This window comes from Aquarana catesbeiana, linkage group LG04, assembly GCF_042186555.1.
Source record: "Aquarana catesbeiana isolate 2022-GZ linkage group LG04, ASM4218655v1, whole genome shotgun sequence".
In the NCBI taxonomy this organism is placed as follows: domain Eukaryota; kingdom Metazoa; phylum Chordata; class Amphibia; order Anura; family Ranidae; genus Aquarana; species Aquarana catesbeiana.
Window position 1 is genome coordinate 8,929,949 of NC_133327.1, and position 27,802 is coordinate 8,957,750.

The window sequence follows — 27,802 nt, forward strand, 5'->3', positions numbered from 1 at the left end:
CACTGAGCAGACTAGATTCTGAGCCATGGGGAGCAGAAAAGAACTGTCCAAAAGACCTGAGTAGCAAGGTAATGGAACTTTATAAAGACGGAAAAGGATATAAAAAGATGTCCAATGTCAGGAGTGTATGTGCTCCTGCTCCAACATAGCTGGTTGTTCCAGCATCCTGGTTTTGGCTATGGCATTCTGCTTGTCTGTCTGTTCCATCTAGAAGGTGATGGATGTGGTCAGTCTCTGGGTGGAGACTAAACCTGATTTAAACTAGCCAAGCTTGCAGTCTCATGCTTGTGATAGAGTGTGTTAGAGTGTGTAATACCAAATCAAGCTGCCTGTCTGTCTGTCCTGCTCTGCTAGATTTAATTTCCCTGTGTATGACCTTGGATCGGATAATGACTATTCTCTGAACTCTGCCTGCCTTGTACCTGGACTGTTAATGAAGCAATCTGCTTGTCTGCCAACTGTAAGTACCTGTTTGGTTTGCTCAGTTTGCGCCTGCTCTGGTGTGGTGACTAGACACAATAGCATTGTGTATAAGTCTTGGGGGCAACCGAGTACCGGTAGGCATGCTTGCCTTATGGGAAAGGGGGCTGCTATAGATGTAGAACACAGTAGCCAGCTATAATGTCTGACCACCTGCGTTAGGGGGAAGCGTGACATTCAAAACCTTACATATGCCAGTCAGTACTGTTTAATCACTTATTAAGAAGTGGAAAATTCGGGGATCTCTTGATACTAAGCCAAGGTCAGGTAGACCAAGAAGGACTGCAGCCACAACTGCCAGAAGAATTGTTGGGGGTTCAAAGAAAAACCCACAGGTAACCTAAGGAGAAATATAGGCTGCTCTGGAAAAAGACGGTGTGGTTTTTTCAAGGTGCACAATACTTGAACAAAAATGAGCTGCATGGTCGAGTTGCCAAAAATAAGCCTTCACTCCAGATTAAAGTGTGCCAGGAGCTGTGAGGCATGTCAAGGTGTTGTCAAAAATACAGGCTTTTTTGTGGCATTGGTGCAGTATATGCTTCTTTCTGGCAACCTTGTTACACAGGTCTTTTGACAGTTCCTTTCTGCTCCCCATGGCTCAGTAACTAGCCTGCTTGGTGTATCCACATGAGAGCTAATAAACGCATACACAGACACTATATGCAAAAAGCCACAGATGTGGGAAATTAACCTTTAATTGCTATTTTAACCTGTGTGTCACCTTGTGTGTTTGTACCAAGGCCAAACATTCCAGGGCATGGACATTTTTTATCAGGGCCATTTGGGTGATTTCCGTTTATGATTATGATTTAAAAAGGAACCAAACAACTATGTGATAATAAATGGCTTCATATGATCACTATCCTTAAATAAAAGACAGTTTTTTGGCATGATTAGTCATATTTTTAATATCAATGCCAAAATGTCACCATTTCTGCCAGGAGATGCAAACTTTTGAGCACAACTGTTTATAAGCTCCAGCCAGTGACCAGCTACAGAGGTTATCATATAACTCATTAAAGGCATTAATTACGGTGATTGAGGGCTATAAGTGGCATTCCAACATAATTAGAGTTGGGTTTGGGTGGACCACTCTATTAGGTGGGTATGGTCTGGTCACGCCTTCCCAGTCATTGGGCGAGCCTCAGGTGGATTGTGGGTGGAGTTAACTGTGTTCTTGGGAGGGGACCAAAATGTGAGTATTTCTACTCACATGTGGGGGATTTGAATTCTGTGTCTGTAGACTTTTAGAGTTTCTGAACAGCACTTAAGCCATTCTAAAGTGATGCGTTAAAGCAATGGTGTATAGTCTTTGATTTTTACCAGGAGGGTTTGTAATATTACATTAGGTGCAGCCTATGGTGCTGTAAATGAAAATTGACCTTTCCCTGCTCCGGTGATAATTGATTTACTAGGTCTTTAATTAGACGAACGTCATCTGGAGGAAAGGAGGAGCCTGTCTAACAGGTGAGTTTTTGCATCCCTGCTGCACCCACCCGAGGTCAACATCACCACCATTTTGCTGTGAAGGTTTACTGCTGGCTCTGGCATGAAGAAGACCAGAGCATCCTGGATTGTATCAGCGTTGCAATGTCATGCTCTTATAACCAACCCTTATAAATAATGAATTGATAGTAAGCATAAGGGTATGCATTGGGCGGGCCATGTGCGAGCTTCAGAAGACCACATGCTGCCCATGTAGGTTTAGATGAGGTCTAGGACTTCCAAACCAGCGTGCTCTTTGTACATTGACTTTGGTCACCCGTCTCGAGAGAGAGAGCAACTGCAATCTCAACTTTTGGCTGCTGTCAAACAGTTACCATAAGGCCTCCTTCACAGCCCCCCCAGAACATCCATCTCATCCTTCTCAATGGTCCCATGGTCACGTTGAGCATTTCCCATGGCGAATATTATGATAGATACTTACTCCGAGGTTGTCAAGCCTCAAGCATACAGTTTATAATGTTTTATTGTTTACCTGTTAAATTTGTCTTGGGCTCCAACTAGTGCGCAACTCTCTATTAATTCATGAACTTGTATATTAGTGTTCGATCCTATAAGGTTTTCATCCTCCTATCATCCTTCACTCCAAAAGAGGTAGTCACAGCCATCCTGAGAAGCTTAGGCTGCATTTTCAAAAAAACATTTGAAGAAGAATCAGCTGCAAAGCCCAGTCACCACCTTAGCACATGTCTACAGTGGAGAGCTACACCCGAGTGGCAACATCGCTGGTAAGAACTGGATCTACTTGTACCTACTATTTGCCCCAAACTTCAGTAACAGAAGAAGCTATTGTTATATTTAATGTATTTTTAATGTCTGTTTCTTTATATTTTGTTTCCAGTTCCACTTTGCCAAGAAGATCCAGGACCTTTTAGTACTGGCATTTCCAAAGATGGTCCTACCTCTACCCTATAGGTTACATTATCTAGCCCTTTCCTCCCTAGGCTGACTGTCCCTGACCCGCCCCTTTCATTCATTGGATTTCAATTCTTTCAACATCGAAGCTCAGCATCACATGTATGCAAGTACAGCCTGCCTAGGATTGCCCACTCCCCCAGACTGACCTGCACCCATCAAGGCATATTGCTATTTTTATAACTTCTCCCATGCATCAGGACTGAGGGCTCTTGGAAGGAGTACAGAGGCAGGGTGCGGTGATGTTTTCAGGAAGCTATGTACCACACCTTACCCCTCCCACCAGCTGTAATCTGCCTGCATTACATAGAGAATAAGGAATGTAATGACAATGGAAAGGCTTTATTTAAAAAGGTTATTAGCATGTTGATGAGGGGGGAGGGAAGGAAGAAACCAGGGACGGGAAAATTAAGCAGATTAAACTTCAGCTTCAAAGGACACACAAGCTTGAGCAATAAAAATTACAATATAGACCAATATTCATCATGTATTTTAATGATGAACTATACATGAGACACCCAAATTTCATGTTATACAATTAGCTGGGAATTATCTGGAGCAACCAAATCTTCCCGTATTGGTCTGCAGCCAAACCTGGAAAAACAGAAATAGATGATAAGTAGATGGAAACGTTTAATATTTACAAGTGGGTAGCTTGTTAATATGCAAAGTTAACTTCGGCAGCTCTGGCCCACCATGCAGCCCTACTGTGGCTCTCGCTTTCGATCTGTCCCGCCTTCCGCTTTCTGCTCTGTATATCTATCAGGTACACCACTGTGGGGGGGAGTGATGTTTGTGGGGGTTGATGTGAGGGGGCGGAAGACACCACTGTGGGGGGAAAGTGATGTTTGTGGGGGTTAATGTGAGAGGGGCAAAAGACACCACTGTGGGGGGAAGGTGATGTTTGTGGGGGTTAATGTGAGAGGGGCGGAAGACACCACTGTGGGGGGAAGGTGATGTTTGTGGGGGTTAATGTGAGAGGCAGAGGACACTACTGTGGGGGGAAGGTGATGTTTGTGGGGGTTGATGTGAGAGGGGCAGAGGACACCACTGTGGGGGGGGGATGTTTGTGGGGGTTGATGTGAGAGGGGCAGAAGACACCACTGTGGGGGGGGGGGGGTAGCTGATGTTTGTGGGGGTTGATGTGAGGGGGCAGAGGACACTGCTGTGGGGGGAAGGTGATGTTTGTGGGGGTTGATGTGAGAGGGACAGAGGACACTGCTGTGGGGGGAAGGTGATGTTTGTGGGAGTTGATGTGAGAGGGGCAGATGACACCACTGTGGGGGGGAAGGTGATGTTTGTGGGGGTTGATGTGAGAGGGGCCGAGGACACCACTGTGGGGGGAAGGTGATGTTTATGGTGGTTGATGTGAGAGGGGCAGAGGACACCACTGTGGGGGGAAGGTGATGTTTGTGGAGGTTGATGTCAGAGGGGCAGAGGACACCACTGTGGGGGGGTGATGTTTGTAGGGGTTGATGTGAGAGGGGCAGAAGACACCACTGTGGGGGGGAGGTGATGTTTGTGGGGGTTGATGTGAGAGGGACAGAGGACACTGCTGTGGGGGGGGGGGCGAGATCATGTGAGAGGGGCATTGGACACTGATGTGGGGGGAGGTGATGTGAAGGGGGGGTTCAGAACATGAGCGATGTAAGAACGGAATTGTGATATAAGAGGAGAGGGGGGCTGTGATGTGAAGGACCTGAATTTGGACCTCTGCTGGAAGAAATCTTTACTGATCAGACCTGAATTTTAATTGAATACCCTTGCACTATATCTAAGGCCACCACATGGCATCACATCTCCCTTGGTTTTTGAGAAGAGAGAAAGTATTCCAATCCTAGTAAACTCTGAAAAATCTATATCAAATAACTCCCATACTATGCAGTGCACAGATAAAATATTCTGCATAAGCCCAGTTGGAGAAAAAAAATGGACTCCAGTTGGGTTGGTTGCATTGGTACTGGTTATGCCAATACAATCTTTTTTATATCTCAGAATCTGGCACAGAGAGAATTTAAAGCTTTGGATAGGTCAGATCCTGCCTGTGCCAATTAGGTAAGATGCAATTGCAAGCCTCCCTCAACTCAGGGACAGGCTTGGTAGGTTGAGAATATACTTTGATCTCCAAAGGATCAAGTTGAGATCTGCAATCCAATCATGATCATGTAATCTGAACCCCTTGGCCAGAAGAACTACTCTGCAACTGTGCACCCTTACAGATAGTAAATATAAAATAAATAAGCTGGGTGTTGAAGTCTAAAGAGACTGTGAGTGGACGCTTGCACTGACTCTTTAAGTAATATCACTTGGCTTAGATAACCTTTAAATGCTGATGACAGCCTGTGTGTCTATGAGATTATATGCAGTAGGGAACAGGAGGTATGGGGGTCCTATACATTATAGAGCTTATACACTGTACACTAGACCCTTTTATCTAATAGGGAATAGGAGGTATGAGGTTCCTCTACATTAAAGCCTATTATCTAATAGGAAATAGAAGGCATTAGGCTCCTGTACATTAGAGCCTATCATCTAATAGGAAACAGAAGGTATTAGGGCCCTGTACATTGGAGCCTATCATCTAATGGGGAACAAGAGATATGAGTGTCCTGTACATTAGAACCTATCATCTAAAAGAGAACAGGAGGTACAAGGATTCTGTACATTAGCCTATCATCTAATAGAGAACAGGAGATATGAGGGTCCTGTACATTAGAGCCTATCATCTAATGGGGAACAAGAGATATGAGTGTCCTGTACATTAAAGCATATGATCTAAAAGAGAACAGACGGTACAAGGATTCTGTACATTAGAGCCTATCATCTAATAGAGAACAGGAGATTGGAGGGTCCTGTACATTAGAGCCTATCATCTAATAGAGAACAGGAGGTATGAGGGTCCTGTACATTAGAGCCTATCATCTAATAGAGAACAGGAGGTATGGGGGTCCTGTACATTAGAGCCTATCATCTAACAGAGAATAGGAGGTATGAGGGTCCTGTACATTAGAGCCTATCATCTAATCAGTGCCCACGCTTGGCCTAGACCAACAAGGTCCAGGCCTAGGGTGGCACTCTGCGGGAGGGGGTGGTAAAAAAGCCCACCCCCTGGGGAAAAAAAAGCCTCCTCCCCGACCTGTCCTCCAGAGTCCCGACTCACGCACGGAATAAAAGTGACACTGGGAGCAGTCCGGAAACCAGGGGACAGGGGCGGACTGAGCCGTGGTAGTGCTGGCTCGGCTCCGCCTCCACCTGACTCCTGGCCACTGGTTGCTAGAGCCACCTGGCTTCTAGCAACCAGTGATGTCACAGCCCTGACTCCCTCCCTGCCCAGCATTCAAAGCAGAGGAGAACTTAACTTCCTCCTCCTCCAGCGCGGAGGGGCTCAAAGCAGCTGCCCGGCCCCTTGAGCTGAGCCCCGCCCCTTTGTCATGGTCCTGGAGAGTCCGCTGTTGGTCCAGAGGCGATGGGGTGCAGGGCAGTGGCATTTTCAAATAGCAAGAGGAAGGCCCCGGCAGCTGGCAAGAGGCTCACAGCTTGCCATAACCAAGAGCCTCACCGCCACCCTGACTTGAGCAGCATCCCCAGCGCCTCCCAGAGTGGCAGAGCCTGCACTCCTTCTCCAACTCCTCTCCCAGCTGTGACTGTCCTGCAACAGGAAGACAAGCTGACTGAGGATGGGTGTGAGGTAGGTGCATCACACACCTTCCAACACAGACAGGGGCTGCCTGGGATAGTCACGGGGGGGACAATAGGGACTGCAGGCAGGGCTACCGGGTCTCTCTCTCCCACCCCCTCACCCACTCCTCCCTCTCTCCCACACCTCTCTCCCTTCTCTCTTACACCCACCCCTCTCTCTCTTCCACCCCCCCCTTACACCCACCCTTCTCTCTCTCTCCCCCACCCCTCCTTTTCTCTCCCACCCCCACACACCCACCTCCTCTCTCTTCCACCCCCACTCACCCCCCCTCTCTCTCTCTCACCTCCACACACCCACCCCTCTCTCTCTCCCAACCCCACTCACCCACCTCCCTCTCTCTCTCTCCCACCCCCACACACCCACCCCTCTCTCTCTCCCACCCCACACATCCACCTCCCTCTCTCTCTCTCCCACCCCCACACACCCACCTCTCTCTCTCTCCCACCCACACACACCCACACCCCCCTCTCCCTCCCACTCCTCTCTCTCTCCCACCTCTCTTACACCCACCCCTCTCCCTCTGTCTCCTCTCTTAGACCTACCCCCTCTCTCTCCCACCTCTCTTACACCCACCCCTCTCTCTCTCTCCCACCCCCCTCTCCCTCTCCCCCTCTCTTACACCCACCCCTCTCTCCCACCCTCCTTTCCCACTCCCCCTCACACCCCCCCTCTCTCTCTCCTACCCCCACACACCCTCTCTCTCACACCCCCCTCTCTCCCTCACCTTCCATAACCCCCTTTCAACCCCCCTCTCTCTCCACCCCTCTTTTGCATGCAGGCAGGGGGAATCAATTGGACACTGACTGACAGGTGACAGCAAATGAGAGTTACTGAACCCATCCCCCCCAATCACTGACACTGACCCCCCCCCCAACACTGACACTGAACCCACCCCCCCAAGCAATGATACTGAACCCAACACTGACACTGAATCCAACCCCCCAAGCACCACCACCACTGCCACTGATTCCATCCTCCTAATGAAGGACTACAGGTTCCAGTGTGAACCAGTGAGATCTAAAGGGTTACACCCTAGTTCTTAGGGGTTCATGCCGGGACTTGTAGTCCTTCAATTTTGGAGGGAGACACATCCTTAGATCTAAGGAGCTTATGTCGGAACTTGTAGTTCTTCACTTTTGGGGGATGTGACCCCCCCCAGCATGAGCCCCTCAGAGCTCAGGATGCAACATGCCCCCCAAACTAGTGAAGGACTACAGGTTCCAGAATGAACCTGTGAGATCTAGGGATGTGACCCCAAAAGTGAAGGATTGCAGAGCTGAGGATATGACCCCCCCAAAACTAGTGAATGACTACAGGTCTGAGCATGAACCCGTGAGAGCTCAGGGGTTCATACTAGAACTTATAGTCCTTCAATTTTGGAAGGAGTCACATCCATTAAACAGGAAGGGGTAGGGCAAATTTACATGGGGGGGGGGGGCGAATTTAGTCTTGCCTAGGGCAGCACAAAACCAAAATACACCACTGCATCTAATAGAGAACAGGAGTTATGAGGGTCTTGTACATAAGAGCATATCATCTAATAGGGAACAGTAGATATGAGGGTCCTGTACATTAGAGCCTATCATCTAATAGGGAACAGGAGATATGAGGGTCCTGTATATTAGAGCCTATCATATAATTGGGAACAGGTGGGATGAGTATCCTGTACATTAGAGCCTATCATCTAACAGGGAACAGGAGATATGAGGGTCCTGTACATTAGAGCCTGTCATCTAATAGGGAACCGGAGATATGAGGGTCTTGTATATGAGAGCCTATCATCTAATAGAGAACAGTCTAATGCCTCGTTTCCACTGAGCGGATCGGTTCGGGTCAGTACAGTTTGGAAGGCCTAGAATGGTTTGGCCTATTCAGGTGAGCGTTTCCACTGCAAGTCAGACCGCCAGGGGCCATCCGTGGGTTTAGAAAAAATGCCTAGCATGGCGTCACACTTCCCTCAATCAGTGAAATGTATCGTAGCTCCGCCCTAACCGAACCGTACCATTTTCTATGGCCCCACATCTGAAGCAGGACCTAGAATGGTGCGGTTCGGTTGTATGGAACGCTTTCATAATGGAAACACTCAAAATAGCGTACCAAACCAAACCGAATCGATCAGCTCAGTGGAAACAAGGCATAATAGGGAACAGGAGGCATGGAGATCCATTAGGAATTGAAAAAATATTTTCTGGTGTGATAACTCAGCAGAATTCACACAAAAAGTTTAGAAGCCAAAAGTTCAGATCCTATATCTTTACTGTGCTCTTGAGTTGAGTGTTACCTTAGACTTATAAGCAGACTTTATTGCAGGGGGTTTGGCAGCATTTTTCATTCCTTTTGCAGTCACGGTCAGTCTTGCATTCAGATTCAAGCCATGGGGTATGGCATCGATCATTGGTAACCCTCGGACAACCATTTTCTCTGAAAGCTGCAACGCAAATATAAAAATTATAAAAATAATTTGCTTTTTCTTGAAACACCATGGCCATCTCCTGGTAATATTGTATTGCCCATTTTTTTTTTTTTTTAACAATTTATTGAAAAAATGGTGTAACCAAATAAAATGTAAAGAAAAGAGCTTTTTGTTTGAACAGTTACTTAATTTAATTTGCTGTCCCCTCAAAATAACTCAACACACAGCTATTAATGTCTAAACAGCTGGCAACAAAAGTGAGTACACCCCTAAGTGAAAATGTCCAAATTGGGCCCAATTAGCCATTTTCTCTCCCCGGTGTCATGTGACTTGTTAGTGTTACAAGGTCTCAGGTGTGAATGGGGAGCAGGTGTGTTAAATTTGGTGTTATCGCTCTCACTCTCTCATACTTATCACTGGAAGTTCAACATGGCACCTCATGGCAAAGAACTCTCTGAGGATCTGAAAAAAAGAATTGTTGCTCTATATAAAGATGGCCTAGGCTATAAGAAGATTGCCAAGACCCTGAAACTGAGCTGCAGTACGGTGGCCAAGACCATACAGCGGTTTATCAGGACAGGTTCCACTCAGAACAGGCCTCGCCATGGTCGACCAAAGAAGTTGAGTGCACATGCTCAGCGTCATATCCAGAGGTTGTCTTTGGGAAATAGACATATGAGTCCTGCCAGCATTGCTGCAGAGGTTGAAGGGGTGGGGATCAGCCTGTCAGTGCTCAGACCATATGCCTCACACTGCATCAAATTGGTCTGCATGGTTGTCATCCCAGAAGGAAGCCTCTTATAAAGATGATGCACAAGAAAGCCCACAAACAGTTTGATGAAGACAAGCAGACTAAGGACATGGATTACTGGAACCATGTCCTGTGGTCTGATGAGACCAAGATAAACTTATTTGGTTCAGATGGTGGCATGTGTGGCAGCAACCAGGTGAGGAGTAGACATGTGCAATTCGTTTTGTTCCGAATTTGTTTTTTAACTAATTTTGACAAATTCGTTCATTTGAAAATATCCGAATTAATGAAAACCCGTTTAACAAATTTTACCGAATATTCGTAAATTCGAATATTCGAAAATTCGTACATTCGTAAATGCGTACATTTGCAAATTCGTAAATTCATAAATTAGTAAGTTAGTGAATTTGTAATTTTGTAAATTAGGAAATCTGAAATAATAATTAACTAATAATAACTTAACTATTACTAATTATTAAATTATAGGTATTGTAATTTCAATTCAAATTTGGCTGTTAGTGAACACATACAAATTTAATCAAAGTTACGAATGATCCGAAATAACGAAATAATGCCGAATGCCGTTTTCAAACGAATGGAATGTAATGAATTAATAATAATAAATAATGATAATAAAAACTTTTTATTATTATTATTTATTATTAATTTGTTCTGTTTCATTTGTTTAGAGCATTTTTTAGCATTCGTTATTTCAGATAATTTCAGATAAGATCAAATATTTCAGATAATTCGTAACTTTGGATAAATTCGAATTTGTTACATTTACTAACAGACAAATTTGAAAGGAAATTACAATACCTATAATTTAATAGTTAGTTACTATATCTGATTTTTGAATTTTCGGGTTTTTGGATTTTCAAATTTAGAATTTACAAATTTCCGAATTTTCTAATTTACAAATGTACGAATTTATGAACTTACGAAATTTACGAATGTATGAATTTATGAACTTACGAATATACGAATGTATGAATGTGCAAATGTGCAAATGTGCGAATGTACGAATTTACGAATGTACGAATTTACGAATGTATGAATTTATTAACTTACGAATATACAAATGTATGAATGTGCGAATGTACGAATTTACGAATTTACAAATGTATGAATTTACGATTTGCAATCATAACGAAAAAAAAAAATATACAAATGAAACAAAAACGAAAACAAACAAATATTTTGACAAGTGTGTCTTGCCTACAGTCAAGCATGGTGGTGGGAGTGTCATGGTCTGGGGCTGCATGAGTGCTGCCGGCACTGGGGAGCTACAGTTCATTGAGGGAACCATGAATGCCAACATGTACTGTGACATACTGAAGCAGAGCATGATCTCCTCCCTTCAGAGACTGGGCCGCAGGGCAGTATTCCAACATGATAACGACCCCAAACACATCTCCAAGACAACCACTGCCTTGCCAAAGAAGCTGGGGGTAAAGGTGATGGACTGGCCAAGCATGTCTCCAGACCTAAACCCTATTGAGCATCTGTGGGGCATCCTCAAACAGAAGGTGGAGGAACGCAAGGTCTCTAACATCCACCAGCTTCATGATGTCTTCATGGAGGAGTGGAAGAGGACTCCAGTGGCAACCTGTGAACTCCATGCCCATGAGGGTTAAGGCAGTGCTAGAAAATAATGGTGGCCACACAAAATATTGACACTTTGGGCCCAATTTTGAACATTTTCACAAATTAGTGCAAGAGTCAGTGGCAGCCAGTCCATATGGGGTGCAGGGGCCGCCCCACCCTAATTCATGTACCCTACATGTAGATTAGAGGCCGGGCACATGGATTAGAGTGGGGCGGTCCCTGCACCCCGTATGGACGGGCCGCCACTGACTCTTGCACAACTGATTTTGAGTGCATATTGGCAAACCATTCATCTCTTTTATCCCCGTCATGCCGGGGGGGAGTGTTAGTGTTACCCACGAGGCCAACCTAGTCGTGGGAGGGAATGCCTCCTGATCTGACTGAGGCTGAGGAGCTTTTTCTGCCGCAGAGGTGCTGGATGATTGGAGGGGGGACAGGTCTGGCTGCATCCCTACCTGTCTTTCCCATTTACCTGCCCCCTAAATACCACCCCCCCACACTACCCCTTACCCCCCCTTTTTTTTACTGACCTCCTCCCCCTCTCCTTCTTTCAGTTCCGAGAATACACAAATTGTTAACTGATACCAGGACCCCCTTATCAGCCTATTGATCAGACACATGGACCCTTTCTATTGACCAATACACAATTCAGTCTAGGTACCCTCGTAAAACTGTCCAGTTCACGAGCTTGAGCAAACCAGAAAACAAACAGAGATCTGCCAGGCCACCCTATCATAAATACCTTCGTTGAAACCTCTAGCAATCAACAATTCTGTCTCTTCCACTTCACAATCCCTGTATATTTCATAACTCATTAAATAATAACAGCACAACCAGAATATAGCCATACACTATATTACCAAAAGTATTGGGACACCTGTCTTTACAAGCACACAAATTTTAATGGCATACCAGTCTTAGTCCGTAGGGTTCAATATTGAGTTGGCCCACCCTTTGCAGCTATAACAGCTTCAACTCTTCTGGGAAGGCTGTCCACAAGGTTTAGGAGTGTGTCTATGGAAATGTTTAACGATTCTTCCAGAAGCACATTTGTGAGGTCAGGCACTGATAAGGCCTGGCTCGCAGTCTCCGCTCTAATTCATCCCAAAGGTGTTCTATTGGTTTGAGGTCCCACACCATTGCCAACATCTTCTACCCAGGCTTCTTTCAGGTCCCAAAGGTGTTCTATCAGGTTGAGGTCGTGACTGTGCAGACCAGTCAAGTTCCTCCACCCCAAACTCGCTCATCTATGTCTTTATGGACCTTGCTTTGTGCACTGATGCACAGTCATGTTGGAACAGGAAGGGGCCATCCCCAAACTGTTCCCACAAAGTTGGGAGCATGAAATTGTCCACAATGTCTTGGTATGCTAACGCCTTAAGAATTCCCTTCACTGGAACTAAGGGGCCAAGCCCAACCCCTGAAAAACAACCCCACACCATAATCCCCCCTCCACCAAATGATTTGGACCAGTGCACAAAGCAAGGATAGAAAATAAAGGAGTAGAAAAGAATAGAATAAAATAGAAAAAATGTAATCATGTTCTTAAAGTCAAATTTCAAATAGAAAAAATTGAATTCAAATAGAATAGGAAAAAATAATTGGAGAATAGAATAGAAAAAACAATAGAATAGAATAAAATAGAAAAACTATAACCTTCTTCTGAAATTCTAATTTGAAATTAAATTCTAATTGGAATAGAATAGAATAGAATAGAATAGAATAGAATAGAATAGAAAAATAAGAATTGAATAGAATTAAAAAAAACAGAATAGAATAGAAATTATATAACCATTTCCCAAAATTTAAATAGAATAGAAAATCAAAGACTAAAAGAATAGAAATCTTCCGAAATTTGAATTTCAAATAGAATAAATTTGAATAGAATATAAAAGAATAGAAAATAAAAAAATAGAATAGAATAAAATATAACCGTCTTCTGAAATTCGAATTTCAATTAGAATAAATTCAAATTTGAATAGAATATAAAATAATATAATAAAATATAAAATAAAAGAATGGAATAGAATACAAAAATAGAATAGAATAGAAAGATTATAGCCATTTCCCAAAATTTGAATAGAATCAATTTGAATCTGAATAGAATAGAAAATAAAAGAATAGAATAACATAGGATATAATCATCTTCCGAAATTCAAATTTCAAATAGAATAAATTTGAATAGAATAGAAAAGAATAGAATAGAAAAGAATAGAATAGAATAGAAAAAACAATGAAATAGAAAGAATATAACCATCTTCCAAAATTCAAATTTCTAATAGAATAAACTTGTTTTTGAATGGAATTTGATTCGAATTTGAATGGTATTCGGAAAATTAACATCAATTCGAATTTGAATAAACTAAACAAATTCCGAAACTAGATAAGCATATTTATCTAAACAAATGTATGCAAATAACTAATCGAAATTAAATACATTTTATTTGTTCTGCACATGTCTACTATAGTATGAATCTCTGAATCTACCTGTCTGTGGTGTAAGTGTGTGTTACAGAAGTTTATTCAGAAATCATAGTTGTCATTGCTGTTGTTGTGAAGGGTTGATAGGCCTAAAAGCTATCTGGTGGCAGTTTAAAGGGTTACTTGCATTAGTTAACTTAACTCAGGCACCTAGATTGTGGTCCTGCGACCTGGAAAATCTTTGTGGCGGGTGGGGCTGAGAGTGGCATTGTGCATAATCAGTGACAGTGCGGTGTGAGGTGACCAGTCCTTTGGCAGGAGTTGGTGGAAAGGGCATTGGTCTGATACCGTGTTTGTCACAGGGATAACTAAGGTTCCCACACCGGTGCCAACATCTTCTACCCGGGCTTCTTCCACTCAGCAGATGCCAGGATTCTACACAAGAAGTTTGTCAGGAATACGGTAAGAATATTTTTGCAATTTTTCAGAGACCAACTCACCATTTTTCCAGCATTACTGATGTTACTCAATCCTCAATAAATGTGGTGTATCAAGTCCAAAAAAAGCATATTAAGAAATGGTGGACAATTAAATTGACACCGTTGTTGTCGGTTCAGATTTAGCCATAATGCATTTCTATGGGCAGGGCATGGGTAAGGGATGACCACATCTTCAACATATGGAGGGCTCATTACTGGCCCCCTAATAGAGTTAGACATTCTAAGAGGGTTTGCAAGTTCACAATGCCAAGATTGTAGGTGTAAGGATAGCCACCAGATCTGCACCAACTATTTTCATCTGTAGATAAAGGTATCTTGAACACTATAAATGTTATCAGTCTTTATGATATCTGGAAAATTTTTGGTGCCAGGGAATGGGATGTGACCTATGGAAAATTTCCAGCTTTGATTTGTTATCCCTTCAAGGTACTTACGTGGTTGAGGCCTCCCAGGTCTTTCAGGCATAGGTGGAAGACACTGGGGAAAACAGTAGGTGGTGCAGCACTTCAGATTTCGTTCACAGTCCCCATCATCCTTACACTGTCCTTTCGGCCGTATAAACCTGCACTCAGGAGAAGGAGGTTGGCAGACTCCAGGCTTCACTAAAACACAAAGCAAGATGTACATGAGACCTCTCTGCATGACTGACATTATGGACACCTTTCAGCATATATTTGGTCACAACTAAAAGTTTTACCCTCTAGCTGCGAAAAACAAGATGAGACCCCCTCCCTTCCCATACCCAAACAGCCTCTTTTTTTCTTTCCCCCTGTTCTTATCTTTATCTATTTTTTGACCATTTTCTTGGAGACACACAAACCTAGTGTGTGGCTCTACTGTAGGCATGCTCTATAGGTCATATCCTCAAGGTTGCCCACTGTTCTTTTCTTTATCTAATTCTTGACCTTTTTCTCTGAGACACCTGAACCTTGTCCACTGGCTCTACTGTAAGCAAACTCCATAGGTCAAATCCTTGAGATTGATCCTCGTTCTTACCATTATCTACTTCTTGACCTTTTTCTCTGAGACACCCAAACCTTGTCCACTGGATCTACTGGAGGGAAGCTCCTTTTTCATACCCACAAGGTCATCCCCTATGAGGTTGCCCCCTGTTCTTATCTTTATGTAATTCTTGACCTTTTTCTCTGAGACACCGGAACCTTGTCCACTGGCTCTACTGAAAGCAAGCTCCATAGGTCATATCCTTGAGATCGACCTTTGTTCTTATCATTATCTACTTCTTGACCTTTTTCTCTGAGACATTCAAACCTTGTCCACTGGATCTACTGGAGTGAAGCTCCTTTGTTCATACCCACAAGGTCACCCCCTATGAGGTAGCCCCCTGTACTTATCTTTATCTAGTTCTTGACCTATTTCTCTGAGACACCTGAACCTTGTCCACCGACTCTACTGGAAGCAAGCTTCATAGGTCATATCCTCGAGGTCACCCCTTGTTCTTACGATTATCTACATCTTGACCTTTTTCTCTGAGACAACCAAACCTTTTCCATACCCTCAGTGTCACCCCCTATGAGGTTTCCCCCTGTTCTTATCTTTATCTCCATTATGACCTTTTTTCCCAAAACACTTGAACATTGTCACTGGCTCTACAGAAGGGAAATTCCTTTAGTCATACCCTTGAGGTCACTCCCTATGAGGTTACGCCTGTTTTTATCTTTATCTACTTCTTGGCCAGCCTTTTTTCTTGGACACACCCAAAACGTATCCATCAGTTCTTTTGGAGGGAACCCCCATTGGTCATACCTTCAAGGTAACCCCTTATAAGGTTGCCCTCTGTTTCTATCTTCATCTACATTTTTGCCTTTTTTCTTGGAGACTCCCGAACCTCGACCCTGACTTTACTGGAGGAAAGCTCCATTGGTCATACCATTGAGGTTGCCCCCTATGAGGGCACCCAGCCCAGATCTTACACCTTGACTATATGTTGAGAGATGCATCATACCCCTGTCGTGGAATTGCTCCCAGTCTTTGCTGCTAAAGGGTCTAATCCCCTTTGTTCAAGTATCAGGGCTCTATAAGGAAGATATGCCATATGTTTTAGACCTTGGTATTCAACTAAAAGTGTACCTAAAGAACACAAATTTATCTTAAATTAAATAAATAAATCTTAAAAAGAAAGAAAGAAATAATTACATAATGATAATAATAATAATAATAATAATAATAATAATAAAAATAATAATAAATTAAATAAAAAATGAGCAAATAATAATGAGGATATTTGTAATTTAGACCTTGGTATTCAGCTAAAAGCGTATCTAAAGAACAAAAATGATAGTGTTGTAAAGAAAGAAAGAAAAAAAAGAAAAAAAGAAAGAAATTAAAATAATAGTAATTAAATAATAAAATAAGTAATACATGAGCAAATAATAGGGAGGATATTTGTTTTTTGATCTTGGTGAGCAAATTAAAGCTTATCTAATGAAAAAAAAATAATACTATTAAATCTTAAATTAATTAATTTAAATAATAATAATAATAAAAATAATAATAAGTAATTAAAAAAAACACAAAGCAACACATGAAAATAATATATAAGAAGATATTGTTGCAACTGGATGTGAAATATTTGTTGCAAATAATGCATCTCCTAACATTAATATTTCACCTTTAGATAATGACAAATCAAATCACCTGAATCTTTTATCTCCAGTATGGTGTCCCTATTTCATCTGAAACAAAGAACCGTAATATCTACCCATCGCCTATTCTGGGTCAGGTGCACCAAGCTTCTATGGTATTCAAAGGTGGCAAATCATAGAGTGGGAATGGTGCGGTTCGGTTGTATAGGCCGCTTTCATAATGGAAACACTCAAAATAGCGTACCCTACCGATCCGCTCAGTGGAAACAAGGCATAATGGGGAACAGGAGGTATGGAGATCCATTAAGAATTGAAAAAAATATTTTCTGGTGTGATAACTCAGCAGAATTCACACAAAAAGTTTAAAAGCCAAAAGTTCGGACAAGCATTTTCTCTGAAAGCTGCATTACAAATATAAAAATTATAAAAATAATTTGCTTTTTCTTGAAACACCATTGCCATCTCCTGGTAATATTGTATTGCCAATTTTTTTTTTTTTCAATTTATTGAAAAAATGGTGTAGCCAAATAAAATATAAAGAAAAGAGGTTTTTGTCCAGTTTGAACAGTTACTTAATTTAATTTGCTGTCCCCTCAAAACAACTCAACACACAGCTATTAATGTCTAAACAGCTGGCAACAAAAGTGAGTACACCCCTAAGTGAAAATGTCCAAATTGGGCCCAATTAGCCATTTTCTCTCCCCGGTGTCATGTGACTTGTTAGTGTTACAAGGTCTCAGGTGTGAATGGGGAGCAGGTGTGTTAAATTTGGTGTTATCGCTCTCACTCTCTCATACTTATCACTGGAAGTTCAACATGGCACCTCATGGCAAAGAATTGTTGCTCTATATAAAGATGGCCTAGGCTATAAGAAGATTGCCAAGACCCTGAAACTGAGCTGCAGCACGGTGGCCAAGACTATACAGTGGTTTATCAGGACAGGTTCCACTCAGAACAGGCCTCGCCATAGTCGACCAAAGAAGTTGAATGCACGTGCTCAGCATCATATCCAGAGGTTGACTTTGGAAAATAGACATATGAGTGCTGCCAGCATTGCTGCAGAGGTTGAAGAGGTGGGGGGGTCAGCCTGTCAGTGCTCAGACCATACGCCGCACACTGCATCAAATTGGTCTGCATGGCTGTCATCCCAGAAGGATGCCTTTTCTAAAGATGATGCACAAGAAAGCCTGCAAACAGTTTGCTGAAGACAAGCAGAGTAAGGACATGGATTACTGGAACCATGTCCTGTGGTCTGATGAGATAAACTTATTTGGTTCAGATGGTGGCATGCGTGGCAGCAACCAGGTGAGGAGTAGACATGTGCATTTTGTTTCGTTCTGAATTTGTTTTTTAACTAATTTTGACAAATTCGTTCATTCGAAAATATCCGAATTAATGGAAACCCGTTTAACGAATTTTTCCGAATATTCGTAAATGCGTACATTCACAAATTCGTAAATTCATAAATTAGTAAGTTAGTGAATTCGTAATTTTGTAAATTAGGAAATCTGAAATAATAAATAACTAATAATAACTTAACTATTACTAATTATTAAATTATAGGTATTGTAATTTCAATTCAAATTTGGCTGTTAGTGAACACATACACATACAAATTTATCCAAAGTTACGAATGATCCGAAATAACGAAATAATGCCGAATGCCGTATCCAAACGAATGTAATGTAATGAATTAATAATAATAAATAATAATAATAAAAACTTTTTATTATTATTATTTATTTTTAATTTGTTCCGTTCCATTTGTTTAGATGCAGCATTCGTTATTTCAGATAATTCGTAACTTCGGATAAATTCTAATTTGTTACATTCACTAACAGCCAAATTTGAAAGGAAATTACAATACCTATAATTTAACAGTTAGTTACTATTTCAGATTTTTGAATTTTCGGGTTTTTGGATTTTCAAATTTCGAATTTACAAATTTCCGAATTTTCTAATTTACAAATGTACAAATTTATGAACTTAGGAATTTACGAATGTACGAATTTACGAATGTATGAATTTATTAACTTACGAATATACGAATGTATGAATGTGCGAATGTACGAATGTAAGAATTTACGAATGTACGAACGTGCGAATGTACGAACGTGTGAATGTACGAATTTACGATTTGCAATCATAATGAAAAAAAAAAATATACAAATGAAACGAAAACAAACACATTTTTTGACAAGTGTGTCTTGCCTACAGTCAAGCATGGTGGTGGAAGTGTCATGGTCTGGGGCTGCATGAGTGCTATCGGCACTGGGGAGCTACAGTTCATTGAGGGAACCATGAATGCCAACATGTACTGTGACATACTGAAGCAGAGCATGATCCCCTCCCTTCGGAGACTGGGCCACAGGGCAGTATTCCAACATGATAACGACCCCAAACACACCTCCAAGACGACCACTGCCTTGCTAAAGAAGCTGAAGGTAAAGGTGATGGACTGGCCAAGCATGTCTCCAGACCTAAACCCTATTGAGCATCTGTGGGGCATCCTCAAACGGAAGGTGGAGGAACGCAAGGTCTCTAACATCCACCAGCTTCATGATGTCTTCATGGAGGAGTGGAAGAGGACTCCAGTGGCAACCTGTGAAGCTCCGGTGAACTCCATGCCCAAGAGGGTTAAGGCAGTGCTAGAAAATAATGGTGGCCACACAAAATATTGACACTTTGGGCCCAATTTTGAACATTTTCACAAATCAGTAGTGCAAGAGTCAGTGGCAGCCAGTCCATACGGGGTGCAGGGGCCGTCCCACCCTAATTCATGTACCCTACATGTAGATTAGAGGCCGGGCACATGGATTAGAGTGTGGCGGCCCCTGCACCCCGTATGGACGGGCCGCCACTGACTCTTGCACAACTGATTTTGAGTGCATGTTGGCAAACCATTCACCTCTTTTATCCCCGTCATGCCAGGGGGGTAGTGTTAGTGTTACCCACAAGGCCAACCTAATCATGGGAGGGAATGCCTCCTGATCTGACTGAGGCTGAGGGGCTTTTTCTGCCACGGAGGTGCTGGATGATTTGAGGGGGGACAGGTCTGGCTGCGTCCCTACCTGTCTTTCCCATTTAACTCCTACCTGCCCCCTAAATACCTCCCCCCCCACATACACACTACCCCTTACCCCCCTTTTTTTTTACTGACCCCCCCCCCCCTCCTTCCTTCAGTTTCGGGAATACACAGTTTGTTAACTGATACCAGGACCCCCTTATCAGCCTATTGATCAGACACATGGACCCTTTCTATTGACAAATACACAATTCAGTCTAGGTACCCTCGTAAAACTGTCCAGTTCACAAGCTTGAGCAACCCAGAAAACAAACAGAGATCTGCCAGGCCACCCTATCGTAAATACCTTTGATGAAACCTCTAGCAATCAACATTTCTGTCTCTTCCACTTCACAATCCCTGTATATTTCATAACTCATTAAATAATAACAGCACAGCCAGAATATAGCCATACACTATATTACCAAAAGTATTGGGACACCTGCCTTTACACGCACACAAACTTTAATGGCATCCCAGTCTTAGTCCGTAGGGTTCAATATTGAGTTGGCCCCCCCTTTGCAGCTATAACAGCTTCAACTCTTCTGGGAAGGCTGTCCACAAGGTTTAGGAGTGTGTCTATGGAAATGTTTAACCATTCTTCCAGAAGCACATGTGAGGTGAGGCACTGATGTTGGACGATAAGGCCTGGCTCGCAGTCTCCGCTCTAATTCATCCCAAAGGTGTTCTATTGGTTTGAGGTCCCGCACCATTGCCAACATCTTCTACCCGGGCTTCTTTCAGGTCCCAAAGGTGTTCTATCAGGTTGAGGTTGTGACTGTGCAGACCAGTCAAGTTCCTCCACCCCAAACTCGTTCATCCATGTCTTTATGGACCTTGCTTTGTACACTGGTGCACAGTCATGTTGGAACAGGAAGGGGCCATCCCCAAACTAATCCCACAAAGTTGGGAGCATGAAATTGTCCACAATGTCTTGGTATGCTGACGCCTTAAGAATTCCCTTCACTGGAACTAAGGGGCCAAGGCCAACCCCTGAAAAACAACCCCAAACCATAATCCCCCTCCACCAAATGATTTGGACCAGTGCACAAAGCAAGAATAGAAAATAAAGGAGTAGAAAAGAATAGAATAAAATAGAAAAAATATAATCATGTTCTTAAAGTCAAATTTCAAATAGAAAAAATTGAATTCAAATAGAATAGGAAAAAATAATTGGAGAATAGAATAGAAAAAATAATAGAATAGAATAAAATAGAAAAACTATAACCTTCTTCTGAAATTCTAATTTTAAATTAAATTCTAATTAGAATAGAATAGAATAGAACAGAATAGAACAGAATAGAATAGAAAAAAAGAATTGAATAGAATTAAAAAAAACAATAGAATAGAATAGAAATTATATAACCATTTCCCAAAATTTGAATAGAATAGAGAATCAAAGACTAAAAGAATAAAAATCTTCCGAAATTTGAATTTCAAATAGAATAAATTTGAATAGAATATAAAAGAATAGAATAGAAAATAAAAAAATAGGATAGAATAAAATATAACATCTTCTGAAATTCAAATTTCAATTAGAATAAATTCAAATTTGAATAGAATAGAAAATAATATAATAAAATAGAAAATAAAAGAATGGAATCGAATAAAAAAATAGAATAGAATAGAAAGATTATAGCCATTCCCCAAAATTCGAATAGAATCAATTTGAATCTGAATAGAATAGAAAATAAAAGAATAGAATAGAATAAAATAGGATATAATCATCTACCGAAATTCAAATTTCAAATAGAATAAATTTGAATAGAATAGAAAAGAATAGAATAGAAAAAAACAATAGAATAAAATAGAAAGAATATAACAATATAATCAACTTCCAAAATTCGAATTTCTAATAGAAAAAAATTGAATAGAATAAATTTGAATTTGAATAGAATAGAAAATAAAGGAATAGAATAGAATAGAATAGAAAATACAATAAAATAGAAAGAATATAACCATCTTCCAAAATTCAAATTTCTAATAGAATAAACTTGTTTTCGATGGAATTTGATTTGAATTTGAATGGAATTCGGAAAATTAAAATCAATTCGAATTTTAATAAACGAAACAAATTCCGAAACTAGATAAGCATATTTATCTAAACAAATTTATGCAGATAACTAATCGAAATGAAATACATTTTATTTGTTTTGCACATGTCTACTATAGTATGAATCTCTGAATCTACCTGTCTGTGGTGTAAGTGTGTGTTACAGAAGTTCATTTGGAAATCATAGTTGTCATTGCTGTTTTTGTGAAGGGTTAATAGGCCTAAAAGCTATCTGGTGGCAGTTTAAAGGGTTACTTGCATTAGTTAACTTAACCCAGGCACCTAGATTGTGGTCCCTCGACCTGGAGAATCTTTGTGGCGGGTGGGGCTGAGAGTGGCATTGTGTGTAATCAGTGACAGTGCGGTGTGAGGTGACCAGTCCTTTGGCAGGAGTTGGTGGAAAGGGCATTGGTCTGATTCTGTGTTTGTCACAGGGATAACTAAGGTTCCCACACCGGTGCCAACATCTTCTACCCGGGCTTCTTCCACTCAGCAGATGCCAGGATTCTACACAAGAAGTTTGTCAGGAATACGGTAAGAATATTTTTGCAATTTTTCAGAGACCAACTCACCATTTTTCCAGCATCACAGATGTTACTCAATCCTCAATAAATGTGGTGTATCAAGTCCATATTAAGAAATGGTGGACAATTAAATTGACACAGTTGTTGTCGGTTCAGATTTAGCCATAATGCATTTCTATGGGCAGGGCATGGGTAAGGGATGACCACATCTTCCACATATGGAGGGCTCATTACTGGCCCCCTAATAGAGTTAGACATTCTAAGAGGGTTTGCAAGTTCATAATGCCAAGATTGTAGGTGTAAGGATAGCCACCAGATATGCACCAACTATTTTCATCTATAGATAAAGATATCTTGAGCACTATAAATGTTATCAGTCTTTATGATATCTGGAAAATTTTTGGTGCCAGGGAATGGGATGTAACCTATGGAAAATTTCCAGCTTTGATTTGTTATCCCTTCAAGGTACTTACGTGGTTGAGGCCTCACAGGTCTTTCAGGCATAGGTGGGAGACACTGGGGAAAACAGTAGGTGGTGCAGCACTTCAGATTTCGTTCACAGTCCCCATCATCCTTACACTGTCCTTTCGGCCGTATAAACCTGCACTCAGGAGAAGGAGGTTGGCAGACTCCAGGCTTCACTAAAACACAAAGCAAGATGTACATGAGACCTCTCTGCATGACTGACATTATGGACACCCTTCAGCATATGATATTTGGTCACAACTAAAAGTTTTACCCTCTAGCTGCGAAAAACAAGATGAGATCCCCTCCCTTCCCATACCCAAACAGCCTCTTTTTTCTTTCCCCCTGTTCTTATCTTTATCTATTTTTTGACCATTTTCTTGGAGACACACAAACCTAGTGTGTGGCTCTACTGTAGGCATGCTCTATAGGTCATATCCTCAAGGTTGCCCACTGTTCTTTTCTTTATCTAATTCTTGACCTTTTTCTCTGAGACACCTGAACCTTGTCCACTGGCTCTACTGTAAGCAAACTCCATAGGTCAAATCCTTGAGATTGATCCTCGTTCTTACCATTATCTACTTCTTGACCTTTTTCTCTGAGACACCCAAACCTTGTCCACTGGATCTACTGGAGGGAAGCTCCTTTTTCATACCCACAAGGTCATCCCTTATGAGGTCGCCCCCTGTTCTTATCTTTATGTAATTCTTGACCTTTTTCTCTGAGACACCGGAACCTTGTCCACTGGCTCTACTGAAAGCAAGCTCCATAGGTCATATCCTTGAGATCGACCTTTGTTCTTATCATTATCTACTTCTTGACCTTTTTCTCTGAGACATTCAAACCTTGTCCACTGGATCTACTGGAGTGAAGCTCCTTTGTTCATACCCACAAGGTCACCCCCTATGAGGTAGCCCCCTGTACTTATCTTTATCTAGTTCTTGACCTATTTCTCTGAGACACCTGAACCTTGTCCACCGACTCTACTGGAAGCAAGCTTCATAGGTCATATCCTCGAGGTCACCCCTTGTTCTTACGATTATCTACATCTTGACCTTTTTCTCTGAGACAACCAAACCTTTTCCATACCCTCAGTGTCACCCCCTATGAGGTTTCCCCCTGTTCTTATCTTTATCTCCATTATGACCTTTTTTCCCAAAACACTTGAACATTGTCACTGGCTCTACAGAAGGGAAATTCCTTTAGTCATACCCTTGAGGTCACTCCCTATGAGGTTACGCCTGTTTTTATCTTTATCTACTTCTTGGCCAGCCTTTTTTCTTGGACACACCCAAAACGTATCCATCAGTTCTTTTGGAGGGAACCCCCAATTAAATAAAAAATGAGCAAATAATAATGAGGATATTTGTAATTTAGACCTTGGTATTCAGCTAAAAGCGTATCTAAAGAACAAAAATGATAGTGTTGTAAAGAAAGAAAGAAAAAAAAGAAAAAAAGAAAGAAATTAAAATAATAGTAATTAAATAATAAAATAAGTAATACATGAGCAAATAATAGGGAGGATATTTGTTTTTTGATCTTGGTGAGCAAATTAAAGCTTATCTAATGGAAAAAAATAATACTATTAAATCTTAAATTAATTAATTTAAATAATAATAATAATAAAAATAATAATAAGTAATTAAAAAAAACACAAAGCAACACATGAAAATAATATATAAGAAGATATTGTTGCAACTGGATGTGAAATATTTGTTGCAAATAATGCATCTCCTAACATTAATATTTCACCTTTAGATAATGACAAATCAAATCACCTGAATCTTTTATCTCCAGTACGGTGTCCCTATTTCATCTGAAACAAAGAACCGTAATATCTACCCATCGCCTATTCTGGGTCAGGTGCACCAAGCTTCTATGGTATTCAAAGGTGGCAAATCATAGGGTGGGAATATTTTTCCTTTTTTCACATTGCCCTTTGTCCAATCAGAAGGCAGTAGGGAAGCCCCTTCTTGACCATTATAAGGTGCAACTCCAGCTTCCCCTTCACAGTTGGATCTGCGGTGGATTGCTTTCAGAGGGTGGTTGACAAGTGATTGGAAAAATGACACGTCGCCTCCTCAGTGCCTGATTTAACCCTTCAAAGCTGCACAACTGACCTGTAGGGCAATTGAAGCGTGGATCTATTTACTTGAATGGGTCATGTTCGGCGGGCAGTTGAAGGGGGTATAAATTTTGCTGCACCCCATAAGCAAAGAAAGGCATCCCAGCCATGGCATATCTACAACCCCTTTCTGGCTACTTGTGCAGTTTAAAGGGGGTGGTCAGGGGGTTGGGGGGCCTCCAAAGCAATCAATTCTCAATCATAATTCCCTATTATGAGCAGACGCTCCACCCAAGATATGCACTGCAACTCCCGCGTGTACGGTTCCACGTGTGTGTTTACATGTGTTTGGAATGTGTGGAGCTCAGCTCTCTGTCACTCTGTCCTCTCCTACTATCCTTGCAAAGAGGAACATCTCCTTCCTCCCTTTAAACTCTGCTATACAGGGATTGCAAGAGGCTGACACTGAGTCAAATTCAGGTACTTATATTGTTTGCAATTAAATTGCTTATATTTTGCCTGCCCTTGTTCCCCCCTCATCAACATAATCACATTTTTATATATTTTTTTATTACATACCTTATTTTTGACCTAGTGATGTCATCACTGGATCTCTATGCTTTTCTATACAATCCAGGCAAGTGAGGCCCACACGTGATGCTGAGCCTCCATGATTGAAACAGTTGAATTCCAATGAAAGAAAGAGGAAGGCCAGGGGCGGTCAGGCTGGGGAGGAAAGGCCTAGATCAGGGATGGTGAACCTTGGCATCCCAGATGTTTTGGAACTACATTTGCCATGATGCTCATGCACTCCGCAGTGTAGTTGAGCATCACGGGAAATCTAGTTCCAAAACATCTGGGGTGCCAAAGTTCACCATCACTGGCCTAGAGGATGCTAGACATCCTCCAGCCAGGAAATGGTATGGGCTCACAGTGTGCCATGAAATCAGAGTAAGCCATTTCAGTAGAGGAGAGGAACCGGTACAACTGTGCAAGACTGAAGAGAAGGCCTTAATATCAGATTTAAAAGTGAACACCAAATAAAACAATCACAAGAAACAAACAAACAAGGAAAGTTTGACCACCAAGTTCTGCCAATTTTCATAGTGTTCAGCCCTTGATGGGTGACTTACCTCTAGAAGGGGGCCAGTGGGGTGGAGGAACTGGAACTGGATAATTGCCTGGAGGAGGCTGATGGTGGGGTGGAGGACCTGGAACTGGATAATTGCCTGGTGGAGGCTGATGGTGGGGTGGAGGACCTGGATTGTTGGGGAAAACATCGGCGTAGATGGCTGAACAGCTCAGGAGGAGGAGGAAGACGGCGTTGTACGGAGACATGGTTGAGTCTATGAGATTCGGAATGTACACGGCGGGTTATATAGGACTCAGTACAGGAGGAGATCAGGGAGGAGGCAGAATGTCAGAGAAGAAGATATTATTATATTCAGAGCTTCATCATAGAAGTGACATCCTATAATTACATTTTAGTTTTAATATACACCTACCCTCTTACCTAATGTATAAAGACAGCATACAACTATAATTATGTTCTGATCTAACAACTTTTCCTCTCACATGGCAGAGGATTCCCAAGACATCCAATATAGTAAGTACAATGTTTTTTCTTTAACCACTTCAGCCCCGGAAGGATTTTCCCCCTTCCTGACCAGAGCACTTTTTGTGATTCGGCACTGTGTCGCTTTAACTGACAATTGCGCAGTCGTGCGACATTGTACCCAAACAAAATTGACGTCCTTTTTTTCCCACAAATAGAGCTTTCTTTTGGTGGTATTTGATCATCTCTGTGGTTTTAATTTTTTGCGCTATAAACAAAAAAATAGCAACAATTTTGAAAAAAAAGCAATATTTTTTACTTTTTTGCTATAATAAATATTCCCCAAAAATATATAAAAAAACAATTTTTTTCCTCAGTTTAAGCCAATATGTATTCTTCTACATATTTTTGTTAAAAAAAAAGATTGCAAAATAGAGGATAGTTTTATGGCATTTTTATTATAATTTTTTTTTTATTAGTAATGGCGGCGATCTGCAATTTTTATCGTGACTGTGACATTATGGCGGACACATCGGACACTTTTGACACTATTTTGGGACCATTTGCATTTATATAGCGATCAGTGCTATAAAAATGCACTGATTACTGTGTAAATGACACTGGCAATGAAGGGGTTATCCACTAGGGGGCAATGAAGGGGTTAAGTGTGTCCTAAGGAGTGATTCTAACTGTGGGGAGGAGGGGCTTCAAACACATGACAGCGATCACTGCTCCCGATCACAGGGAGCAGTGATCTCTGTCATGTCACAAGGCAGAACGGAGAAATGCCTCGTTTACAAAAGCATCTCCCCATTCTCCGTGACACGATTGCGGGCACCCGGTGGACATTGAGTCTGCGGCACCCGCGGTCATGGAGAACGCGGTGCGCGCCCGCAGCACCGCTTCTTAAGGGGGGCATAGCTGTACGCTCCTTTTGCCCACCGACATGCCGACATATATCATCGTGCAGCGGTCGGGTAGCGGTTAAATATAGAAAAAGGACAAAATGTTTGGTTGGACTCATTGCCAGAGGCATTTTTGCATTTTTTGCACACATGTTTAACAAAATCATTTTCGTCTGGAAGATTACACAAAATACCCAAACGTTATATATTTTCTGAAAGCAGACACCCTACAGAAAAAAATTGTGGTAGTTTCATTTTTTTATGTCACATGTTATTA

At 41.6% G+C, this 27,802-nt stretch overlaps 1 protein-coding gene across 1 annotated transcript; it reads right to left on the reverse strand.

Moving 5' to 3' along the window:
• Positions 1-3,375: 3,375 nt before the first annotated feature.
• Positions 3,376-26,447, reverse strand: LOC141139028 (uncharacterized). The gene is made up of 5 exons (XM_073624799.1): positions 26,199-26,447; positions 23,009-23,176; positions 14,726-14,893; positions 8,880-9,026; positions 3,376-3,492 (listed from the first exon to the last, which is right to left on the reverse strand). Exons 1-4 carry the CDS (start codon positions 26,401-26,403, stop codon positions 8,887-8,889), a joined length of 681 nt encoding a protein of 226 aa, XP_073480900.1. The 5' UTR covers positions 26,404-26,447; the 3' UTR covers positions 3,376-3,492; positions 8,880-8,886.
• Between the last annotated feature and the right edge of the window lie 1,355 nt (positions 26,448-27,802).